Here is a 17872-nt window from a genome sequence, read left to right as displayed (position 1 = left end):
AAAAAAAAAAAAAAAAAAAGAAAAATATCAAGGAATAAAAATAGATTTGAACAAAAAGGAACATTTGCAGGCCTGGGGGGGGCATCTCAATTTCTATAGCACCAGTGATTCCCTCCCCACCCCATCACATCGATGTAGCACCTTTGGTATAAAATGGGGAGCCGCTTCCCCCCTGCCCCATCCCCGCCCCCAGGCAGTTGCCCCGGTGACACATCAAGACAAGAACGAGGTAGTCTTTCAGCAACACAGTTACACAAGGAACAGAACAGTCTCTCCCGCCCAGCCCTGCGGCACGAGGGATTGACACGCGTTCCCCAAATCCGATGTTTCTGCTTTGTCGTGGCCCTTCCTGACTCTCCTCCGAACCCAGTGAGGGGCTGGTGGCTCCCCCCGCATGACCCCCTCAAAAACAAAGGGGAGATGTTGCAAGAGCCATGGGAGTGCCAGATGGCAAGGCTTCTTTGGCAGTCTGAGAACCCCAGGTCTCCCCAGGGTCTCGGGGTGCTGGGCGGGCAGGAGCGGGCTGAGGGTGGGGGCCACTTGGGTGTTTCAGCATTGCCTTTGGTTGCTGGGCAGACAATGCATTGTTTCCTGTGTCTTCTGGGGAGACAGATTTGGGAAGGAGTGGAGGGGAGGCCCCAAGAAGGGGTGGAGAAAGGAGCAGAAAGGGCAGCGTTGGGGTTTCATAAGCCCAACGGGCAGAAAGGGACTTACCCCCGCATGGGTCTTCAAGCAAGTGGACCAAGCTTCCTTTTTTAAAAAGTTATTTATTTATTCTTTTTTTTTTTTTTTTGGTAAGGTTGAATGCACTTTTGGTTTTGGTCATGTTCGGTTGGTCAAAGATAAAAACTAAGTTTGAGAGATGAATGCAAAGGAAAAAAAATATTTTCCAAAGTCCATGTGAAATTGTCTCCCATTTTTTGGCTTTTGGGGGGTTCAGTTTGGGTTGCTTGTCTGTTTCCGGGTTGGGGGGAAAGTTGGTTGGGTGGGAGGGAGCCAGGTTGGGATGGAGGGAGTTTACAGGAAGCAGACAGGGCCAACGTCGAAGCCGAATTCCTGGTCTGGGGCACCAACGTCCAAGGGGGCCACATCGATGATGGGCAGGCGGGAGGTCTTGGTGGTTTTGTATTCGATCACTGTCTTGCCCCAGGCTCCGGTGTGACTCTGGGGTGGGGCGGAGACAATGGGAGGGGGCATTACCACATGGGAGTGATGGAAAGAGGGCACTATGGCCTGCCCAGAAAGCCCAAGGCCGGAGAGGTGGGGCCCTGCCTGAGGATTCTGGCCACTCACCGTGCAGCCATCGACAGTGACGCTATAGGTGAAGCGACTGTTGCCCTCGGCGCGGATCTCGATCTCGTTGGAGCCCTGGAGGAGTAGGGCCTTCTTGAGGTTGCCAGTCTGCTGGTCCATGTAGGCCACGCTGTTCTTGCAGTGGTAGGTGATGTTCTGGGAGGCCTCGGTGGACATCAGGCGCAGGAAGGTCAGCTGGATGGCCACATCGGCAGGGTCGGAGCCCTCGCCGCCATACTCGAACTGCAGGGGAGGGGAGAGAGGGAAGAGTGAGCAGCTATGCGGGACCTCTAGTCCTGCCTGGCCTCCCTGTCCAGGGTCCTCAGAGAGCGGCCCAATGCACCCTTATATCAAGAGGGGCCACCTGCCCATAGGCAGCCTGTGTCTGAACCACTATCGGGGACCTGGGACCCCTGCCTACCAGCCCAGCTCTGTCCATCACCCTTAGCAGAGACCTACTCCAGGACTTCATGTCCCTTCTGAGCACTGGGCTAGCCCATCTCCTAACACTGGCTCTGAGGTCCAGCTCACGCACCTGGAATCCGTCGGTCATGCTCTCGCCGAACCAGACGTGCCTCTTGTCCTTGGGGTTCTTGCTGATGTACCAGTTCTTCTGGGCCACACTGGGCTGAGTGGGGTACACGCAGGTCTCACCAGTCTCCATGTTGCAGAAGACTTTGATGGCATCCAGGTTGCAGCCTTGGTTGGGGTCAATCCAGTACTCTCCTGTGGTAGGGCAGGGCAAGGTGGAGTCAGGGAAGGGGAGCAGCCAGCACCATATGGTAGGGGCACATATGGGCATGGGGACCCTGGCATGGCAGAAGTAGGAGGGAGGGGGAGGCTAGGGCAGACCCTCACCGCTCTTCCAGTCAGAGTGGCACATCTTGAGGTCGCGGCAGGTGCGGGCGGGGTTCTTGCGGCTGCCCTCGGGGCTCCGGATGTTCTCGATCTGCTGGCTCAGGCTCTTGAGGGTGGTGTCCACCTCGAGGTCACGGTCACGAACCACATTGGCATCATCAGCCCGGTAGTAGCGGCCACCATCGTGAGCCTTCTCTTGAGGTGGCTGGGGCAGGAAGCTGAAGTCGAAACCACCGCTGGGAGGACCAGGGGGACCAGGAGGGCCGGGAGGGCCAGGGGGACCCTGCACAGAGAGGGAGAAGAGTGGGGATTACCGGCGTCCAAGTGCTTTGGGGGCTGGAGGGCCATGAGCAGAGGGGATGAGGGGCTACGTACAACAGGACCAGCATCACCAGTGCGACCGCGAGGACCAGGGGGCCCAATGGGGCCAGGGAGGCCGTTGAGTCCATCTTTGCCAGGAGTACCAGCAGAGCCAGGGGGACCCTGGAGTGGGGGAAATAGTTTGAGAAAGGCTGCCAGAAGCCCCAACAACCCCAGCTCTAGAGGAGAAGCCCACCACCTTCCCTGCTGGCTCTGGCCTCATAGAGCCAGTTTCAGCCTCTTTCCATAGGACATGCCATAGCTCTTTCCAGCCACTGAGCCAGGGGAGGACGGATTGGGGAGCAGAGAGGCCAAAGTGAAATCAGATTGTTTGTTCAGGATTCTTCCTCTCTTTGCCCACTCCCTGTCCCTTAACCCTTCTCCAGAGAGGTAAAGGGTGCCTGGGTCCCTGGCAAGGGTCCCCAAGGTGAGCCTGGGCTTGGGACTCAGGAAGAGGAGAGAGAAGGCATGACTTACTCGGGGACCAGCAGGACCAGAGGCTCCAGAGGGACCTTGTTCGCCAGGAGAGCCCTGAAGGACAGATAAAAAGGCAATTCAGGCCCAGTGAGGGTCAAATGTAGCCTGAGGGCCTTGCTGGAGAGATGAGGGCAGCGTGGGCAGCCCATGCTCCTTCATTATTCTGGAAATCTAGCCCCAGGGTGTCCATAGGCAGAGACCTCTCCCATAATCCCTCTCTGTGTACCCCTTACCCTCTCAGAAGCTACTTGGACGTGCCCACAAATCCTTAGACCCCAGTCCTCACTAGGGAGGGGTAAGAGTGACTATCCAGAGGGGGAAACTGAGGCAAAGCTCCCCCTCCTATCATACAGCACAGCATGAGGACTGGGGAGGGGCTGAGCATACTCACAGGAGGGCCAGGGGGACCCTGGAGGCCAGAGAAGCCACGGTGACCCTTTATGCCTCTGTCGCCCTGTTCGCCTGTCTCACCCTTGTCACCACGGGGGCCTTGGGGTCCCTAGAAGAGAGAAGGGGCATCAAGTGGGGCACTGTCCGCATCTGAAGGGTTCTGAAGGTGTGGGAGACACAGCAGGGAACTTACAGCGGGGCCACGGGCGCCAACAGGGCCGACAGGACCAGCGGGACCGGCAGGACCCTGAGGAGAGCAAGGAGAGCATGAGATCTTGGCCAGGGTAGGCTGAGGCTGGGGTTGCAGGATAAGGCCTCCCCCTTGCTGCATCTCTCTCTCCTCAGCTCCTTCCCACTGTGGCCATCTCTCCCAACTCCCAGGGAAACCTCCCCACTGCAATCTTCATGAGAGCTGGGGCCAGCTCACGGGAGAGGGGGTCCTGTCTGGGAGAGGGGACTTGAGGCTGGGCTTTAACTCAGTTTTTTGGATTAAGGCCCTGACATCTTGCAGGATCTCCTTTCCTCCCCCTGCCTGGGTGAAGTCCGACACCCATCCGCAGGCCTCTAAGGAGGCCTGGAGAGTCCCTGGCCTGACCAGACACAGGGAACTGGAGCCCAGCTACTTACAGTCTCACCACGATCACCACTCTTGCCAGCAGGGCCAACGGGGCCAGGGGCGCCAGGAGCACCAGGAGCACCAGGAGGTCCAGCGGGGCCAGTCTCACCACGGTCACCCTGGCAGGGAGAGCAGGGGAATATGGGCCAGGTCCGGCTGAATGACCAGGATGGGGCAGGGAAGCAGCAGACAAGGCTGTGGTCATGGAGTGTCACCATCTTACCTTGGGGCCAGGAGAACCATCTCGTCCAGGGGAACCTTCGGCACCAGGAGCTCCCTGCAGAGAGAGAGAGAGAAGTGAGAGTCAGCCGGGGAAGAGGGCTTAGGCAAGGCCACAGTGGCCATGCTGAGGGTACTGGCATGGGGGCTGGGGACTGCTCACCTCACGTCCAGATTCACCAGGGGGTCCGGCCAGTCCAGGGGGGCCCATGGGACCAGGGGGACCACGTTCACCACTTGCTCCAGAGGGACCTTGTTTGCCAGGTTCACCCTAAGGGAGAAGAAAGAGTCAGGCCAGGATGGTCTGAGAGGACCCTGGAGTCACCTGAGGTCATCTCTACCAAATCTGTTCTCCTTGGCTCCACCCCACTCCAAGTCCTGTGATGGTTTTTCTCAGGGTCCCCCACTTACAGAGGGGCCAGGAAGACCAGGGAAGCCTCTTTCTCCTCTCTGACCAGGCAGGCCGACCACACCACGCTGTCCAGCAATACCTTGAGGCCCGGGAGTACCAGGAGCACCCTGTGGGAGGCAAACAGGGGTGAGGTGCGGGACAGCAGCACAGGGACCCCTCCCCAGCTCTGGACACCTCCGGAGCTGCAGAGATCTGAGCTGGCACTTACAGCAGGCCCATCAGCACCAGGGGATCCTTTCTCGCCAGCGGGGCCAGGGGGACCAGGGGGACCAACTTCACCAGGACGTCCAGCAGGGCCAGTCTCACCACGGGGACCTTTGCCGCCTTCTTTGCCAGCAGGACCAGGAGGGCCAGGGGCTCCAGCATTTCCCTGGATGGGGATAGGAGCGGCTGTCAGACTCCAGGGGGCTCTGGTGCATCATTGGTTCCTCAGTTGGACCCACCATCCTTCTGGCAGCCCGCACCCACCACCCCCAACCTACAGCAGTGGACTCCACTGCAGAGACTTACAGAGGGGCCAGGAGGACCGACTCGGCCAGCAGCACCAGGAAAACCAGTAGCACCCTGGAAGGGGAGAACAAAGGAACCATCAGAGGGAGAACAGCCAAGTCATCTGACCCAGCTGCCCTCACCTGCCACCGCTGCCTGGGGAGAGGGGAGAGGCTCAGCAGAGAAGCGGGTGATACTCACAGGGGGACCAGCGCTGCCACGAGCACCTTTGGGTCCAGGAGCACCAACATTACCCTGTAGGAGAGCACAGAGGCATCAAGCCGGGACCTGTCCTGGGTCCTAGGACACCAGCATCGTGGGCACAGAGGGCAAGCCACTCACAATGGGGCCAGGGGGTCCAGCGGGTCCGGCAGGGCCAGGAGGACCAGCATCGCCTTTAGCACCAGCATCACCAGGTTCGCCTTTAGCACCGGGTTGGCCATCAGCACCCTGGGGGAGGAAGCAGGGCGGTGAGTGGAGGGAAGGAGGCAGGAGTTTCCACCGGCGGGGGAGGAGCAGTAATGGAGGCAGGAAGATGCTTGGGTGGGAAACAATCCCATCTCCACCCTTCTCCCCAGAGGAGGGCTGACGCCTTTGTCCTCATTCTGTCCCTCGAGGTCCCAGGTCCCAGTCGGTGATGAAAAATGAGGGGGGTCTTGGTACTCACAGGGGGGCCAGCGAAGCCAGCAGGGCCGGGGGGACCAGGCTCACCACGGTCTCCCTAGAAGAAAAGGTGGCAGATTGGAGAGATGCGCTGACATGAGGGAAGGCAGAGACGGGGTGAGGGGAAAGGCAAGGGGTGGAGGCACAGACAGGGCCAGGAGTGCTATGTGAAGGGAGGGAAGGGCCAAGTATGGGGTCTTAACAGGTCTTCTATACTTACGGGGGCACCACGAGCTCCAGTGGGACCAGCAGGGCCGCTGGGACCAGTTTCACCCTGAGAGCAAGGGACAAGAGGCTCAGGGTCAGGGTCTCCCCTGAATATTCCTGGTAGATGACCCCAGGAGAGCCTCCCCTCCTTCTGGTCCCTCCAGGTTCCCGGGTTGACAGCTCAGTTTGACAGGACCTGCTTTCCCAACCCAACCCCATGGAACCGTGCCCAGGCCTGCTGGGGAGCCTATGTGTTAGGGCAGAAGGTGGGGAAGCAGCCACCTCACCTTGTCACCAGGGGCACCAGCAGGACCAGGAGGACCAATGGGGCCAGTCAGACCACGGACGCCATCTTTGCCAGGAGAGCCGTCAGCACCTTTGGGACCAGCATCACCCTAAAGACATGGATAAACTTGAGATTTCCAGTGTGGGGCAAGGAGGTGACCTGTAGTGTTCTGCTTGTGTCTGGCTTTCCTGAGAGGCCCTCTTCTGCTCTGCCCTGCCTCCACCTGGGGCAAGGACTCAAAGGTCCTTTCAGGAAAAAGGGTGCCTGCCTGGAGACTCAGGTGGAACTGAGGTTAAGAGCCCCCGACTCGTGTAGCGGGATGAATAAGGGAGTCTCCATCAAGGAGATGCCCTCACCTCTCATCACCGTGGTAACTCATGGGGAGAGACAGGCCTGGACCACAAGGAGAGGATTCATCAGCAAAGAGGCCAGAGCGGAAAGGGGAAGAGGGGAGGATTAGTGAGAAGAGGAACAGATCCCAGGGAGAAGGAGAGATGCTGAGGGATTCAAAGCAGGCAGAGATGGGAGCCGTGTAGGGCTCAGGGGAGAACGAAGGTTGAACTTACTCTGTCACCCTTAGGCCCTGGAAGACCAGCTGCACCACGTTCACCAGGCATTCCCTGAAGGCCAGGGGCGCCCTGGCTACCGGGAGCTCCAGGGGCACCAGCATCACCCTAGTGACAACCAAGAAGACTGAAGTGAGGCCTGGGGTCCCAAGAGTGGGTCATAGCCCTAAGCCCTGCTTGGTATCTCGCAGGCTTAGTTCCAAGGCCAATGACAGGCCTTGAGAAAAGATGAAAAGAAAAGACTCACAGCCCAGACTCCAGGCTGTTTGTGGGCCCCTACCCTGGTCTTTTCCCCCCACCCCACACCCTATCTCCATGGCTTTGGTCATAGCCAGCCATCCCCTGCTGCAGGAGGGGTGAGACCTGGTCCCCGGGCTGCTTGCCAGAGACCCTTCCACGCTGCCCTCACCTTAGCACCATCATTGCCGGGAGCACCATTGGCCCCCCGGGGACCAGCAGGACCAGGGGGACCTTGCACACCACGCTCGCCAGGGAATCCTCTCTCGCCCTAGAAGGGAAGGACAGGGCATGTGACAGCTGCTCTGGAGACAGGGTCAAGTCAAGGCACCTTGATGGATGTAGCGAGAGAGGCCTACTTACTCTTGCTCCAGAGGGGCCGGGGGCACCAAGGTCTCCAGGAACACCCTGAGGGGGAGGGAGGGAGGGAGGAACAGACAGTGAGCAAAATCTACCTGGGGCCACTCTGCTGGAAAGCACTGTCCCTCCTCCTGGGGTATGGCTGTGATTAGAGAGGAGCCCCTTCTCAGCACTGAAGTGGAATTATCCCAAACAGCCCCTCTCTTCCTCCTGGGGATGTGTCAAAGGCCTCCCTGCTCCCCAAACTATGGGCCAAGATTTACCAATAGAAGGGTTGAGGGAAAGTCACAGCATATTCCAGCAGCTCTTTTTTTTTTTTTTTTTTTTTTTTTTTTGAGAAGGAGTCTCGCTCTGTCACCCAGGCTGGAGTGCAGTGGCCAGATCTCAGCTCACTGCAAACTCCGCCTCCCGGGTTCACGCCATTCTCCTGTCTCAGCCTCCCGAGTAGCTGGGACTACAGGCGCCCGCCACCTCGCCCGGCTAGTTTTTTGTATTTTTTTAGTGGAGACGGGGTTTCACCGTGTTAGCCAGGATGGTCTCGATCTCCTGACCTCGTGATCCGCCCGCCTCGGCCTCCCACAGTGCTGGGATTACAGGCTTGAGCCACCGCGCCCGGCCCAGCAGCTCTTAAAAGAAGTCACCCAGACTAGCAATCATGCAGCCCCCACTTCCCTCTGTGCTGCTCCCTTCACGGTAGGAAGTTCTTTCTGGTGTCTGATCTCAATCCCTCTAGCTGATGGCTGTCTGATTAACTAGGAGCAGCGGCCTGTCCCTCTGGATTCCCTGCATCTCCCACCCTTCTGGCCAGCTGCTCCCTCTTACCTGTTCACCAGGTTTGCCTGCTTCACCGGGAGGACCAGCGGGGCCAGGGAGACCCTGTAGGTGGGAAATGGGGGAAGGAGGGAGGGAAGGTTTAGAATCTGGAAGAGACCAAAGAGCTGTTTCCCACCCCTACCTCCCAGCACCGTGACAGCCATGAGGCCTCACCTGGAATCCGGGGGAGCCAGCAGGGCCTTGTTCACCTCTCTCGCCAGCGGGACCCTGCACAGAGAGAACAGTGCGGTCACGGAGAGGCCAAGGAGACGAGGGGCTGAGGGTGTGTTCCCCTTTCCTGCTCCCCAGATCTCCCTATCAGGGACACTCACAGCAGGGCCAGGGGGTCCCTGAGCTCCAGCCTCTCCATCTTTGCCAGCAGGACCCTGCGGGGAGAGAGCGAAGGGGAACTCAGGGTTGGGAGGCCCTGAGTAGGCTCTGAGCAGCCAACTCAGGTTGGGAACAGCCAAGGACTCTGGCCTCTAGCACCCCTCCTGCAGGGAGGAGAAAGTGCTGGGGCAGCAACGGGAAGGGGGTAGGGAGGGACGGAAAGGAGATACTTACGACAGCGCCAGGGGGTCCGGGAACACCTCGCTCTCCAGCCTTGCCGGGCTCTCCCTGTGGAGAAAGGGAGTTAGGGTTGAGGGGGCTGAAGTAAGAAGCCAGGGCCTCCTGGGGACTCTCATTTACTCTGAGTGGGACTTTTTAAGGGACTTTCTTTTCAAAAGACTCGCCTGTTTGGCCCCCAGGGAATGCCCCCGCAGGCGCTTTTTGCTGGGCCCCTTCGAGCCCACTCCTCCTAAGATGCCCTTCCAGGCTCCTCCTCCTGCACCCTCTCCCCTGCCTTTTCCCTGTTAGATGCCCGCTGTGGCCTGCACTGCAAAGGGCTTTCCTCTCCTCTGCTATCTCCTTTTGGACCTTGAAGAACCCACCAAGACTGAGGGTGCCTATCATATCAAAGGCCTGTCCTATCCCCACGTGTGGGGGGTGGAGGGCCACCAACAACACTTATTTCCAGCACAGAGCAGTGGTCATGGAGCCTGGAGAAGTCTTTCATTTTTTCTTTTCTCCCTTTTTTTCTTTTTCTTTTTTTTTTTTTTTTTTTTTTTTTTTTTTTTTTTTTTTTGCGGAGTCTCGCACTGTTGCCCAGGCTGGAGTGCAATGCAGTGAGTGCAGGCTCACTGCAACTTCCGCCTCCTGGGTTCATGCAATTCTTCTGCCTCAGCCTCCTGAGTAGCTGGGATTACAGGTGCACACCACCACACCCAGCTAATTTTTTGTATTTTTAGTAGAGACATGGTTTCACCATGTTGGCCAGACTGGTCTCAAACTCCTGACCTCATGATCCGTCTGCCTCGGCCTCTCAGTGTGCTGGGATTACAGGCGTGAGACACCACACTCAGCCCAGAAGTCTTTCATTTTACAGATCAGGAGACTGAGGTCCAGAAAGCGAGAGTGAGTGGCCACACAGCAGGCAGCGGCAGAGCTGAGCCCAGAGCCCAGGACTCCTTTGGGTCTCAGGTGTGTCTGTCCCTGGCTCTTCATGGATCCTCACTGAATACTCACAGCAGCACCTTTAGGTCCAGGAAATCCCATCACACCAGCCTGACCACGGGCACCAGGGGGGCCTGGTGGTCCGGGGCGACCATCTTGACCGGCGGGACCCTAAGGATGGGAGGCACGAAAGCAGCAGTGAGGATAGTGAGGAGGTAGACAGGACAGTGGCAGGGGGTCAGGGGGAGTGATACTTACAGGGGGGCCAGTTTTGCCATCAGGACCAGGGCTGCCAGGGCTTCCAGTCAGACCCTAGGAAGGCAGAGAGGTATGAGTGGGTTTGGGGGAGAAGCATGATGGAGGTGGGGGAGGACTCCGGAGGGCAGAACCCTGGGCCTGCTCCAGAATGCCTCATCCCAGACCCTACACGGGATGGCCAAGCCAGACCGAACGACTGGGGCCTCACCTTGGCACCAGGCAGACCAGCTTCACCGGGACGACCAGCTTCACCAGGAGATCCTTTGGGGCCAGCAGGGCCAGGAGAACCACGTTCACCAGCGGGACCCTGGTTGGGAGAAGTCATAGGAACAGTTAGGGTCTCAAGTTTGTGACTCTTTGCCATGGGCCAAAAGAGGAAGACGATGCCCAGGGAGCAGCAGGGACAGCCCCCCGGCCTCAAGGAGAGGTTACCTTGGGACCAGCAACACCATCTGCACCAGGGAAACCACGGCTACCAGGTCCACCCTGCAGGAGGAGAGGAGGCCAGTTAACTTTCAGAGACACACGGGCACCAGCCAGGCACTGAGGGTGGAGTGGGAGGGGGCGGGCAGGGGCACTTACACGCTCGCCAGGGGGTCCGGGCAGGCCAGTGGGTCCGGGTTCACCTCGAGCTCCTCGCTTTCCTTCCTCTCCAGCAGGGCCAGGAGGTCCTTGAACACCAACGGGGCCCTGGAGAGAGCCGACAGGAGGGGGCGGCCTGTGGTGAGGGGCCATCCCGTGCCAGCCTCAGAGCCGGCTGAGGCTGGGCTTCCAGCATCAGGGGTGGGGCAGGGGCTCCCCCAGAAGGCTAGGGGTTCCTTTCTGGATCTCCCTCGGGGGCTTCCAGGGCAAGGTGGGCTGGGCTGCAAGAAGAATGACAGGGAGACTTACGGGTTCTCCCTTAGCACCAGTGTCTCCTTTGCTGCCTGGAGCACCAGGTTCACCCTGCAAGGGGGGAGAAGAGGATGAGCTGAGAGTTGGGGGCGCTCAGTTGGCCTGCATCTTCCTGCTCCCCAGATGAGAGCCGCACTGGAGCCAGTGCATGGGGCGGGCAGAAATTTGGTACTCACGCTGTTACCCTTGGGACCGGGAGGGCCGCTGGGGCCCTGGGGTCCAGAGGGGCCTCGGGCACCAGGGAAGCCAGGAGCACCAGCAATACCAGGAGCACCCTGTGGGAGGCAGACAGCCAGGTGAGCCTAGGAGCAGAGGGAACGGGGCAGGCAGGCTGCAGGCAGCAGGGGTGGGACTGAAGCCTGGCAGGATACTTACATTGGCACCTTTAGCGCCAGGCTGTCCATCAGCACCAGGGTTTCCCTGTGGCACAGAGAAAGGAGTGTGAGCAACAGGCAAGGACTCTGAGGTTAGAAAGCGGCACAGGAGACACTGAGGCAGGGACACTTACAGCAGGGCCAGCAGCACCAGCAGGGCCAGGGGGGCCAGGCTCACCACGCACACCCTGGGGACCTTCAGAGCCTCGGGCACCTTGGGGACCAGCTTCGCCCTGGATCAGAAGAAACGACATATCAGAAGCCACCCTAGGAAACCCAACCTTGCCTCTTGGGATGACAGGAGGAAGGGGAGACAGGGACAGGAGAGCAATGATCAGGACTCTAAGATCAGACACAGAGACCCTGGGACAAAGGTGTTAGTGAACGGGTTGCTCTCTTGCCATTCTGGGTCCCTTTGGTTTGGGGAACAAGGAGACATGAGCCCCTTGGCCTATGAGGGTCATGCTCAGAGGAGAGTGGGGGGGGGGGGGTCTCACCTTAGCACCAACAGCACCAGGGAAGCCAGGAGGACCAGCGGGGCCGGTAGGACCCTGTGAATGAAATGGAGATCTTAACGAGAAGGAAGAGATGGCAGCTGCAAGTCACACCCTGGGACAGAAGAAGCCCTGGGGTTCAGACCAACACAACCTGCCCCCAGTGTCAGCTCCGAGAGCAGACACTGAGACCCCTCCCCACTCCCAGGCCCTGAGGCCTACAGGCCACACTCACAGGGGGTCCGGCAGCACCAGTAGCACCATCGTTTCCGCGAGCACCCTGTAGGAGAGAGGGGAAGCCCCGTTAAGTCCACTGAGCACTGGTCAGTCCCTAGAGCTCCTGGGGAGCCCCTTCCAGAGCCCAGGGTTCCCCCAAGGGGCTAGGAGTACTTACAGCAGGGCCAGGGGCTCCAGGGCGACCTCTCTCACCAGGCAGACCACGGGGGCCCTGACAACCAAACCAAGAGAAGTCAAACGAGATGGGAGACAGCCTCGTTCCCCCAGGCCTCCATCTTGCCCCTGCCTCCTGCCCGTCCCTGCCCTCTGGAACTGGGCACACTCACCATCTGACCAGGAGCTCCATTTTCACCAGGGCTGCCAGGCTCACCCTGTAGAACAGAGAATAATGAGTGAGAAATTCGTTCATGGTGGGACTCTGGGGATGTGGAGGACCATGATGTTCAGACAGCCTCTTACCTTGGGACCAGCAGGACCAGCATCTCCCTTGGCACCATCCAAACCACTGAAACCCTAAAGCAGGAAAGAGGTAGAAGGTGAGGATCTGTGGAGGGGGTGGAACAACCTTGACACCCACCTAGATCTGAGAAAGAGCCTTGGGAGGTCATCACCGCCATCCCCCTGTTTCTGAGCTAGACTAAACCCCAACTGGCTCAAGATCTCCCCCAGTCGTTTAATTGGGACTTCTTTCCCATGGAGGGAGGTGCTTTGGATGTCCACTCTCTGTCCCTCGGGGCTTCTGTAGCTGCCACCCACAATGATGCATCTCAGGATCTTTTGGGGAAGAGGCTGGGACTGGATGGGGGTATGCCGGGGACCTGGGGAGCTTAAATGACTCAAAGGGAACTCACTCTGTGTCCCTTCATTCCAGGGAGGCCAGCTGTTCCGGGCAATCCTCGAGCACCCTGGAGAGAGATGAAGAAGGTGAGGAAGAGCCATTAGAACACACCACCACGGACCCAGCTCCTAAATGAAGCCCGAGTGCAGTGAAGCCCAGGTTCAGCCATAGTCCCCTGCTCACCTGAGGCCCAGGAGGCCCACGCTCACCAGGACGACCAGGTTTTCCAGCTTCCCCCTGAAAGGGGGAGAAAAGACCCTCAGGCCCCTGCCTCCCTACCACCGCCCAGGGGCTGGAAAAATGGGGAAGGTCTCAGTCTTCTTTGGGCTGCTGCAGATCAGGTTTGGGGGCCCAGAATCTTATCTTCGAATCTAGAGCTCAGTTTAAATCTACAGTGAAACCTTGTTTGGTGAAATCTGAGTGCCTCTAAAGGAATTTCTGTCTACTTCTGTCACCAGCATTTCAATCTCACCATCTGTGTGCCAGTTTCCCCAGAGGGATGGGGGTGGGGATTGCTCTAAGGTGGCTGGGGTAAGGAGAACAGTCACCTTGTTGCGGACATGGAATCATCTCACTAAGGGAAAAGATCATTGTTCAAGAGTAGTCCATGCATCAGAGAGGACTTGCCCTCCTTCCTCTGAGTATCGTTCCCAAAGGTGGTGGAGTGGAAATTGCAGGACCCAACCCATAGAGGCCATGGGGTCAGATGGTATCTTCTTGCTGGGGATACTTACATCATCTCCGTTCTTTCCAGGGGGGCCAGGGGGACCTCGGGGACCCATGGGACCCTAGAAAAGATAGAAGAGGTGGTTAGAATAAGGATAAGAAAAAAAGAAGAGGAAGGCTGGGATTGAAGGGAAGAGGCAAGGAAGACCCCAGGCCTGGGGATTCTTCGATAGGAGAGTCTGTGTGTTTGTAGAAGGAGTGTGTATCTGTACAGAGAATGCTTACTGAAGCTCCAGGCTCGCCAGGCTCACCAGGGGGACCTTGGAAGCCTTGAGGACCCTTGAGAAGAAGGAAAGAAAGATGGGGTTAGAAAGCAAGTCCCCGCCAACCTTCTCCAATCTTACCAAGAGATTTACCATGAGCATCTCCCCTTCCCTCATCCCAGTCTTCCCTCCAAAAGACCAAAGCCCAGGGAGGCATATGAATACATCCTGGATACTCACAGGTGCACCAGGGGGGCCAGGGAGACCACGGGGACCAGAGGGACCCTGCAGAAGGGGAAGAAAGGGGGGTCATGGTGATCCCTCTGTAGAAAAGCATGTGGATGTATGTAGTCATTCATGCCTGTTGGGACCACCCAGTCGTCCTGCATCCTTTCTGGACTCTGAGGTCCCAAAGGTGATCTTGACCTCCCAAGCTGTCTATGCCACCTTCTCTGGATACTCATTCTCTCTTCTGTCATCCCTGCTCCCCCTGCTGGCTCACCATGGGACCAGGCACGGAAATTCCTCCGGTTGATTTCTCATCATAGCCATAAGACAACTGGGGAGCGAAGTTCTAGAACAAACAAAAGAAGTCAGGGTCAGGATAGTGACTTGAAAGGCAGAAGATGGCACTGAGGATGGAAGAAACTGACATCATGTGCTTCCTGGTGTGATGTGCTGAGAAGAATAACATTGCTTGTAAGATATTCCTGCCAAAAATGCATCCTGCATCTAATCTAATCAGACAATCCCAAATTGAGGGACAGTCTGCAAAACAACTGGACTCTTCAAAACTCCCAGTGCCACGAAAGACAAAGAAAGTCTGAGGAATGTTCCACATTTGTGGAAACTAGAGACATGATGATTAAGTGCAAAATCCATAATCCTGGACTAGATCCCAGGTGGGGGTAGTGGGGGTGGAATCTATACAGGACGTTATTGGGACATGGGTGAACTTTGAATACGGACTGCACGTTAGAGAGTGAATTTAATCACTGTGCTGTGGTTAGTTAAGAGAATGCTCTTGCTTTTCGGAAAAACACACCCAAGTATTTAGGCGCAAAGGAACCTGATAGCAACTTACTCAAACAGTTCAGAAAAAAAAAAGCTACATATACACAAACAGAAACTAATAAAGCACATGTCACAAACTGTGAAGGGTATGTGAGAGTTTCCTGTAGGATTCTTGCAACTTTTCTGTAAGTTTGAAATTCTTTCAAAGTATAAAATTATGTCATCTGTCAAAAAACAAAAACAAAACAGGGGAGAGTGGACACACAAAGGCCTCTTCACTTACTCCTCCGAGGCCAGGGGGTCCGGGAGGTCCGGGGGGTCCGGGGGGTCCGGGAAGTCCAGGCTGTCCAGGGATGCCATCTCGGCCAGGGGGGCCTGCGGGTCCCTGCAGGGGGAGAGGGCGGGGCCAGGTTGAGCGTGGGACCAGGAGCCACGCCCACCTGCAGCTCCCCACAGCCCAGAGAGTGCAACGCTTACCCTTGGACCTCGGGGGCCAGTGTCTCCCTTAGGTCCCTATGGGATTGGGGAAGAAGAAACAAGAGGCCAGGTTAGAGAAGGGAGGACTGTGAGGAGGCACGGGCGGCGGAGGGACAAAAGTCGAGGGCAGGAGATTACCTCGACGCCGGTGGTTTCTTGGTCGGTGGGTGATTCTAGGGGGCGAAGAGACGCGCGTTAGAGCCAAGGTTTGCTAATGCTGCTCCTGGCAGCACGGAGGGCCAGCGAGCGCCGACCATCCCCAGCCCCAGCCCCAGCCCCAGGCCCCAGGCCCCGAACGCAGCCGCACCTGAGCCGTCGGGGCAGACGGGACAGCACTCGCCCTCGGGGACTTCGGCTCCGGGGCAGTTCTTGGTCTCGTCACAGATCACGTCATCGCACAACACCTTGCCGTTGTCGCAGACGCAGATCCGGCAGGGCTCGGGTTTCCACACGTCTCGATCATGGTACCTGAGGCCGTTCTGTACGCAGGTGATTGGTGGGACTGGGACAAGCGGAGGAAGAGGGGCGTTGTCAGTAGTGCCTGCGACTCCCACCTTGGGGGTCCAAGACCCTCACCTTAACCACCTTTCCCCGGGTCTAAGAGGCACACTTGGATTTTCACTTCCCGCCCCTTCTCCCTGTTCCTCTTTCCTCAAATCCTTAAAAGTTCGCCTGCTCCTCATCAGCGCGGGTGACAGCGCCGAGGCGCCTGGCCAGGGATGCTATAACTCTTTCCAGTTCTCAGGAATTTAAACAAAGCTTTAGGCCGCGGTGGCTTCCAACTCCAACCTCAGCCCATTGGCGCTGAAGCCAAGTGAAATAAAAACCACAGGGTGGGAGGTGGGGAGAGCAGGGGAGAATAGGAGGGGCCCTATCGGGAGGGCAGGCTCGTGGGGAGTGGCTTGCGCGGTGGAGACAGGAGAAGGGCGCGGGAGGAGAGAAGGGAGGTCCAGCCCTCATCCCGCCTCCTTCCCTGGGCAGGTGGGGTGGCAGGGGCGGGGCTAGGAGAATGGGAGCGGCGGATCGGAGGGGAGGCCCCCCAAGACTTGAAATATACCTCAAAATTAGGAGACATCCTAACCTCCAGGACCTAGACATCTTAAAAGCCCGCTCTCGGGGCCATCCCCAGTCCCCCAAAGCTAGCCAATGCCTCCGGGTCACTTTCAGCCAAAGAACCAAAAAGTCCACAAATAGTCCAGAAGTTAGCTAACCACTCCCACCGCGCTAGCGGCTCCCCAGACCGCCGCTAGGTGTCGGGCAACGCTAAGCAATGGGGCCGGGGCGGGGTCAGCCTCACCGGTCCGACTACCTCTTTAAGAGGCTTGGGCTGCCCCATCCCCGGCTTTACTTTCCAGATCTAGAGGTGGGGTCCGCACCCAGCAATAACTCAGGTCTTCCTGCTCCGGCTCCTGCCCCAAGAAGCGTTGGACCGGGAGACGCAGTGCTCAGCACCGGTCAGAAGGGGGCGCAAGGACCCCGCCCCGCCAGGTCCGCGCCAAAGTTTCTCATCCTCCACCCGCCCACGCTCCGCGCCCCCTCCGCCGTGGCCCAGCACCCCCACAGCTCCAGCAACAGTCTAGCCCGGAGAGAGGGCAATCTTTCCTTATGAATCATCCCACAGCCTTCCTGATTACTTCTACATCTTGGGCTTCAAATCCCCCGCTCCGCGCCCCCATCCCATCTTCGACATGCTTTCCTCACTCTGCACCCACATCCCTACTTTCCCGGTTGCGCGCTCGGGATTCTCTCTCGCACCAGCTCACGCCGCGCTCCACCCTCACCTCCCGCTCCCGGGGCGCGTTCATCCCCAACCTCGCCCCAGGGTGAGCTCTGTCCTCTCTCAGGGCGCCGAGAGCCCTCATCATCTCCCTTCCATTCCCGAGTCTCCGGAGCATCCGCGTCTCCGTTTAAGCCGCGGCCCCTGGGACCAAGCGCAAGGCGCGATATAGAGTATCCTTGTACTCCCAAAAGTTTGGGACTTACTGTCTTCGTCTTGGCCCTCGACTTGGCCTTCCTCTTGGCCGTGCGTCAGGAGGGCGGTGGCCGCTAAGAGGAGCAGGAGCCGGAGGTCCACAAAGCTGAACATGTCTAGGCCCTAGACATGTAGACTCTTTGCGGCTGGGGAGGGGGTTAGCGTCCGCTCATGCGTGGCCTCACACTGCGCGTGCCTCCTGCTCCGACCCCGAGGAGAAACTCCCGTCTGCTCCGACGACTGGCCCGGGCCCCTTTTATACTGTCCTGGGGAGGAACCCTGCCCCTCAGAGAGGGGGAGCTGGCCGCCCGTCCCCCAGCCAATCAGAGCTGCCTGGCCCGGCCCCCAATTTGGGAGTTGGAATGGAGAGGGGGAGGAAGAGGGAAGGGAGTCCACCCCACATCTCCCCCCTTCGCAGCTCTGCCTCCCCAGCCCCCCAGCCCAGCCTGGGCCAGAGGTGCTGTGGCAGGGGTGCAGCTGGGTCCTCAGAATGGCCTGGGCTAAGCCGTGGGTAGGGGTGCCCCTCTGCTCTCTTCCTGGGACCTCCAATCTAGAGGAAGTGGAACTGGGGAGCTGGGTGGGGAGACTTCCAAGGGTGGAAGGGTTGGGGGTGTTGAGGGGGTCCTCCTGGCTGTACCCCACTCG

General features: G+C 58.4%; 1 protein-coding gene across 1 annotated transcript; it reads right to left on the bottom strand.

Annotated features, from left to right (window-relative positions):
• Nucleotides 1-747: 747 nt before the first annotated feature.
• On the bottom strand, nucleotides 748-17472 carry COL1A1 (collagen type I alpha 1 chain). The gene is made up of 51 exons (XM_017853892.1): nucleotides 17239-17472; nucleotides 15563-15757; nucleotides 15394-15428; nucleotides 15256-15291; nucleotides 15062-15163; nucleotides 14267-14338; nucleotides 14005-14049; nucleotides 13787-13840; nucleotides 13570-13623; nucleotides 13019-13072; nucleotides 12849-12902; nucleotides 12457-12510; nucleotides 12324-12368; nucleotides 12155-12208; nucleotides 11996-12040; nucleotides 11764-11817; nucleotides 11401-11499; nucleotides 11268-11312; nucleotides 11069-11167; nucleotides 10890-10943; nucleotides 10581-10688; nucleotides 10431-10484; nucleotides 10207-10305; nucleotides 9999-10052; nucleotides 9813-9911; nucleotides 8811-8864; nucleotides 8579-8632; nucleotides 8421-8474; nucleotides 8256-8309; nucleotides 7437-7481; nucleotides 7246-7344; nucleotides 6837-6944; nucleotides 6272-6379; nucleotides 5998-6051; nucleotides 5782-5835; nucleotides 5457-5564; nucleotides 5316-5369; nucleotides 5136-5189; nucleotides 4834-4995; nucleotides 4625-4732; nucleotides 4377-4484; nucleotides 4218-4271; nucleotides 4006-4113; nucleotides 3572-3625; nucleotides 3380-3487; nucleotides 2989-3042; nucleotides 2527-2634; nucleotides 2152-2434; nucleotides 1829-2019; nucleotides 1294-1536; nucleotides 748-1164 (listed from the first exon to the last, which is right to left on the bottom strand). The coding sequence occupies exons 1-51, from the start codon at nucleotides 17339-17341 to the stop codon at nucleotides 1018-1020; spliced, it is 4395 nt and encodes a 1464-aa protein (XP_017709381.1). The 5' UTR covers nucleotides 17342-17472; the 3' UTR covers nucleotides 748-1017.
• Between the last annotated feature and the right edge of the window lie 400 nt (nucleotides 17473-17872).

This window comes from Rhinopithecus bieti, unplaced genomic scaffold, assembly GCF_001698545.2.
Source record: "Rhinopithecus bieti isolate Rb0 unplaced genomic scaffold, ASM169854v2 scaffold_35856, whole genome shotgun sequence".
NCBI classification, from domain to species: Eukaryota; Metazoa; Chordata; class Mammalia; order Primates; family Cercopithecidae; genus Rhinopithecus; species Rhinopithecus bieti.
The sequence above is the reverse complement of the archived record's forward strand: the minus strand, read 5'-3'. Positions and strand labels throughout refer to the sequence as shown.